The sequence below is a fragment of the Rhinopithecus bieti genome, unplaced genomic scaffold (genome assembly GCF_001698545.2).
Source record: "Rhinopithecus bieti isolate Rb0 unplaced genomic scaffold, ASM169854v2 scaffold_26871, whole genome shotgun sequence".
NCBI lineage: Eukaryota > Metazoa > Chordata > Mammalia > Primates > Cercopithecidae > Rhinopithecus > Rhinopithecus bieti.
Window position 1 is genome coordinate 1,785,340 of NW_016812402.1, and position 6,617 is coordinate 1,791,956.

Here is a 6,617-nt window from a genome sequence, read left to right on the forward strand (position 1 = left end):
GATTACAGGCATAAGCCACCATGCCTGGCTGTTTGTTTCAACTGCTGCTACTTACTAACAATAACTCACTATGTAAAATATAAAGAAAACCACATTCAACTGGGTTATGTTCTCTAGTATAGAGCAAGTATATAAGAGATGTCATGAAACACCCTAAGTAGAAATGGTGAAGGCTGATTTATATTTACTCAGCCTAAAATGCTAATTAATACAAAAATCTATTGCATCTAGAACCACACACAATGCATTAATAAGAAAAAGGTAGTTTTAGATCCTAAACCAGCATTAGAAGCTTCTCATTTACAGTGTCTATTGGTACAGATTTGCCATAGAAAATACTGCCTTTACTTGATGAGTTACTGGCATCAACTGACACTTCTATGATTGTCTTTAATCCAAGATCTCTTAAGCACTTGAATCACAATCTATACACAGTCATTACATAAGAAGCAGGTTAGAAATCAAAAAAGAACTTTCTAAAAACAAAAAAGTTGAAAGTTTAAATACTATAATATTTAATAAGCTAATAAGCTAACAACACTTTCAGAAACACTTACTTTGACTTTTCACTATTCTTCAAGACGTTAATACACTTTCCCAGAGTCAATAAAGAAGTGTTGATATTCCCAGTCTCTCTTAACCTTTCACCTTCATTCTGTGTCTTCATAGTTCGTTCTGAACCAGCAAGATCACATAAAGATAATCTGAATTAAGAAAAGAAAAATTACTTTAAAAGTTCTTCAAAACAATTACACATAATTACAATTTAAAGAATATTCAACTTACTCACTGACTCGAATTACACGAGACATTTCAGAATCTTCAATCTGTAATATTTTAATAGTGAATATGCTGTGACTGAAATACAAAGATCAAATGTTATCATTTTAATTTCTGCATTCTAAATAGGAGAGACAAGTATTCAAACCAACCTTATTTATACCCTAATATTAACTACAGTCCACCATTGCATTTTCCAATTAGCTGTTAGATATTTCAACCCAGTGTTCTACTGTCACTTACATACCCAAATGCCTAAAATCACCTTTTGCCTAGCTCTAAATCCCTCAAATTACCTCCTGACAGTTCAACTTCTATTAACAGTATCATTTATAATAAAGTCACAATTTATTTGAAAAGATAGTATTAGTTAACATGGTATTATATACAGCTAGCTAATACTCTGAATACACACGAAAGCAAAGCATACATTTGACCTATAGATCCAGATCTTGTATTGTCCCATGCCCAACTGACTATGGGAACAGGGCTCCTTCCCTCTTAAGAAAAAGGCTGCTTTAATTATCTCACTGCTTAAACTTATTTCCTTTGCCTCTCATCCCCCAAACCCATCAAAACATATTTCCTTAACCCCTTGAGATTACACCCTCACTGAGTATGTTTATATAGTATCCAGGGGACAAGTGAGAAAGACCCAGAGAAAAGGCCACCATTATTACTAACTCCAAAAATACTGAGCTTAGATACTGACGTAAAAAAAAAGTAACAATATCTCAGAGACTTCCTATAAATTAATAAACCTGTCAGGACAGGAAACAGTATTGATAAATGTGTTTAGTGTTATTCTGTTTACCAAATGTTTTTTATGCCTTATAAATTTATTTAACAGAAGAGAACCTACTGCCCACTTTAATGTAAAATTAGCTGTGTTTAAATTAGCATAGAATACCATACCATCGGTGATTCGAGTTTACTCTTACAGAGTTTATTCTTTACCTCCTACTGGAAGCATTATTCAATTTTGTGAAGGCAACACTCTGGTGCTTTATTCCTAGTTTTAAAAGTCTATAGGCTTCTTTGGAATCAGATACTTGAATCCATTGTAGATCTTTAAAAAATAAAGAAGATATATATTAATTAATTGAGACAAAGAATGTGCTCTACAATGCAATCTCTTTGGAAGTCTTTTCCTAGTGACATATAATGAAATCTTCCTTCTGACAACACATCCTAGCTGGAGTCAACTCAGTTATTTCAGGTTACACCAGAGGGGAAAATTATAACAATGTTCAATGTAATTTAAATTACACAAACACACAAAGTAAATGTTTGTCAACAGAGTCTGCCAAACGGAAAATTAAATACAGTAACAATTCCTTAGAATTAGACACTCAGGGACAAAAAGAGAGGCAAAATACAGTACAGACTAAACCTGTAAAATTACCTAGTTATTAAACACTGAAGATTGTAATTTATTACTGAATGATAAAATCAGATTTATTGAATGACCAGTATTTTAATTGTTTTTTATTTTTATTTTTTATTTTTGGAGACAGGGTCTTACTCTGTTGCCCAGCCTGGAGTGCAAAAGTGTGACCATGGCTCTCTACAGCTTTGACCTCCTAGGCTCAAGTGATCCTCCTGCCTCAGCCTCCTGAGTAGATGGGACTAAAGATGCATACCACCATGCCAGGCTAATTTTTGTATTTTTTGTAGAGATGGCATTTTGCCATGTTGCCCAAGCTGGTCTCGAATTCCTGAGCTCAAGTGATCCACCCGCCTCAGCCTCCCAAAGTGCTAGGATCACAAGTGTGAGCCACTGCATCTGGCCAGCATTTTATAGAAATGACAAAGAATATAGAAAATATCACAGTGCATTCCTTATAGTAGAAGTATAATTAATGAAATTTTTCAGTTGTAAATATTACACATGTATATATATACATGCATGTAGGTACTGAGTCATGATGTTATTAATATGTATTTCCTACCGTGAATTGTTTTTAAAGGTTAGAAAAAACACTCTGGAAGGACAGTAACATTTCATAGCTGCAAAATTTGGACACTGTTACAAAGTAGGAGAATAATGTGAATATAACCATACACAGCTTTTCCCATCACCACAAATCCAATTAATGATACTCAAGCAAATACAATACCAAAATAGACCCCTTTATATTCAAGTTTAATAAATATACCAAAACATACTTCCAAAACACAAAATGATCTTCTTCTCTTAATGTTAATAATTAGCATTACAATTTTCAATTTTCTATTTGCTTTAGTCTTAACAGCTAGCACAAAGCCCAAGGAGAGAACTTCGGAACAATAAAATAAAAATATTCATTAGTATACCTTTTATAAAAGAATAGCCCTTTACATCTTGGGAAAGGCGCAGCATCTTTCTCTTTTGGAATTTAGATGATACAGGAACAAACAAGTCATAAATATATTCATTGTAAATTTCAAAGAAAGAAACCCACACAGAAAATTTTATATTATTAGCCATATTCAAGCTGGCTTGTTCACAATCTTTCATGGATTCTTCAAACTCTGAGATATTCAAAGAGTTAGTTAAACTTCCTACAAAAAAAAAAAGAAAAAGAAAAAACAATAATCACAAAAGTAAGCAACTGACTAAAAATGTGACGAAAGTACAGATCGATTCCCAGACTTGAAAAACCAAGTATGCTTAATCTTTTGACCGTCTATGTTAAACACTTTTCGGAACAAAGGAAGATGTAAATAATAGCTGGTTTAACCAAAGTTAGACTACTTCCTATCATTCCTTTCTTTTTCAAAATATGTTAATGAACCAACAGAAATTAAATGTAAAGGACAAAGAAAAACAAAAGTGTCTTTCCAATTCAATATCAAAATTGTAACCAGTAAAAGGGGTATCTGTAACATTTAATACAAACAAAACATTACAATGACTGACATTTCATATAAATACGTATCATTTTCCAGGTATTACCGACTATGTCATTACAGAAATTATAATCCTTAGTAACCAAAGAAGAGGTCTATAGACAAAAATAAACACATGTATAAAAAAAATCATTCTTTTTTTTTTTTTTTGAGACGGAGTCTCACTCTGTCCTCAGGTTGGAGTGCAGTGGTGCAATCTCAGCTCACTGCAACCTCCACTTTCTGAGTTCAAGTATTCTCCTGCTTCAGCCTCCCGGGTAGCTAGGACTACAGGCCCACGCCACCACACCCAGCCAATTTTTTTATTTTTACTAGAGACGGGGTTTCACCATGTTGGCCAGGATGGTCTCAATCTCCTGACCTCATGATCCACCCGCCTCTGCCTCTCAAAGTGCTGGGATTACAGGCGTGAGCCACCATGCCTGGCCTAAAACTTTTACTAATAAAATAAAACATTAGAAGTGATTTAAAATTAAAAGCTTTTCAAATGTACTTCATATAATCAACATATCAAAGATAGGTGAGCAATGAAACCTTACCATAAAGAGTATCATCACTGTCATTATGCATAGTAACCTAAAAAAGAAAGATTGTTTTAAAATTTTTTTTTAAATTTTCATTAAGGTTAAATAATCAAGATATTAATTACCTATCCAAATAAGTCACTACCAAATCACAACCTTTCATCCACCCAATTCAATGAATTCTTTAATTTTTCCCAGTTAAATAATATAGTTTCATGGGAAAATACAGAGAACTATGAAAAATATTATCATGCATAATCCCTGCCACTCTGGTTGGTTACTATTAATATTTTAATATATTCCCCTTCTATTGTTTTCCCCACACTTATGTTGCAAGCTTTTTCTCCCTATAATTAAAAATTGTTTACAACAGTTGATGGCTATATAACACATGTGAAATGACTTAATTATTCCCTTATTATTAGACATTTAAATTATTCACCAAGTTTTGCCAAATATCTTTCTGTATTTTCTTCTGCATTCTAATTATTTCCTTAGAAATAGAAATAAACCCGTTTCCTTGGAGTATACACCTAAAACTGAATTGGTGGATGAAAAGATATAAAATATTTTAATGTTCTCACTCTTAACATTGTATTGTCAATTTGCTTTCTAGAACCATTTACAATGTATGAAAGTACATGATCTCATTTTTTTTAACGTTTTAATCATTTCATAGGCAAAATAGTATCAAGTTTTAACTGAATAACTTGTTAGAATTTTTTCTTTTTTTCTTTTTTTGAGACAGAGTCTTGCTCTGTCACCCAGGCTGGAATGTAGTGGCACAATCTCGGCTCATTGCAACCTCCACCTCTGGGGTTCAAGAGATTCTTGTGCCTCAGCCTCCCAAGCAGCTGAGGCTACAGGTGTGAGTCACCACGCCCAGCTCATGTTTTGTATTTTTAATAGAGACAGGGTTTCACCATGTTGGCCAGGCTGGTCTCGAACTCTTGGTCTCAACTGATCTGCCCGCCTCAGCCTCCCAAAGTTCTCAGATTACAGGCGTAAGCCACCATGCTCAGCGAAAAAATTTTTTTCATTATTAATGATTTTAATTTCCTCTATGAATTGGCTATGGAGTTATCCACCAATCTCCATAAATTTTGTTAAAATACAATTTTACTTTCAGAGACCATAGGCATAGACTCAACTTTGAACTCTACTGGTAACACACTTTTTACTGCCTTAAAACCCTGGTTTCTAAATGTTTTAAAAAAGAAAATTCGCATTAATAGGTTAAAATATTTACAAAACAATTAGTAGTTTTAACAGCCTTGAATAGAATAATGTCTGAAAATACACTACAAAATCCAGAAGGCACAAGAGGAATAAACAGACAAGTATAACTTCATTTTTTAAAGTTGATATGGTACCACCTTCTATAAAATAATACCTCCTCACAGTATTTTACATATTTATTTATTGTCAGTCTCCATGAGGGCAGTACCATTTGTCCTCAAAACTGAAAATACTGCCTGGAAAAAAAACAGGTGACTGAATAAAATTTGCTGAGTAGATGAATACTGAAAAACACAATGGGCCAGGCTTGGTAGCTCAAACATGTAATCTCAACACTTTGGAAGGCCAAGGGAGGAGGATCTCCTGAGGCCAAGAGTTCAAGTCCAGCCTAGGCGACATACCAAGACCCCATTTCTACAAAAAAATCAAAACAGCCAGGAGTGGTGGCATGCCCCTGTAGTTCCAGCTACTCAGAGGAGGTTGAGGCAGGAGAACCACTTGTGCCCAGGAGTTCAAGACAGCAGTGAGCTATGATCATATACCACTATACTCCAGCCTGGAGGACAAAGCAAGATCCTGTCTCTAAAAACTAAAAAAAGGAAGAAAAAAAAGAAAAACACAATGGGGGCAGGGGAGAAACAAGCAATAAGCCAGAAAATTTGCAACCCATACAGTAATACATTAATAATGTATTCATTTTTAAAATACATTTTAATAAATCAGTAAACAAGAAAAGTCATACAATACTAGAGAAATGGACAAAGAACGTATGTGACAAATCACAGGAAAAAATTCTAAGATGTACTAATCACCTAATTTACAATTAAAGAAATAAAAAGTAAGCTGAAGTGAGCCATTTTTTACCTATCAAACCAGACATTATTAAATATCCAATCTTGGCCTGAGTTTGGGAAAATTAGCACCAAATATATTTGCAATGGAATGTTTCTTCACTGAAACACTGTTCAAAATAGTAAAACATAGAAACAATACAAATGGCCATCAATGGAGACTTGGTTTTAAAGGTTGATTTAAAATTTAAAAAAAGAAGTTAAAGACTTAACAGATAAAAGGCACATGATTTAAGGTTGGAAGAGTTTTAAGATATGCTAAATGAAATACCAAGTCACAGAATGGTAAGCATAGTAAGATCTCTTTTTTGTTTAAAAAAAAAAAAAAAAA

The 6,617-nt window shown here is 33.5% G+C and overlaps 2 protein-coding genes across 2 annotated transcripts in view; one reads left to right on the forward strand and one right to left on the reverse strand.

Moving 5' to 3' along the window:
* Positions 1-6,617, reverse strand: part of KIF20B (kinesin family member 20B) — a 76,518-nt gene that overhangs the window by 57,011 nt on the left and 12,890 nt on the right. The window contains 5 exon segments of the mRNA XM_017896334.1: positions 558-704; positions 787-858; positions 1,738-1,849; positions 3,097-3,324; positions 4,212-4,248. Of these exon segments, the coding sequence (XP_017751823.1) occupies positions 558-704; positions 787-858; positions 1,738-1,849; positions 3,097-3,324; positions 4,212-4,248 (596 nt within the window).
* Positions 1-6,617, forward strand: part of PANK1 (pantothenate kinase 1) — a 157,514-nt gene that overhangs the window by 13,842 nt on the left and 137,055 nt on the right. The gene's annotated exons all lie outside the window — the stretch shown is intronic.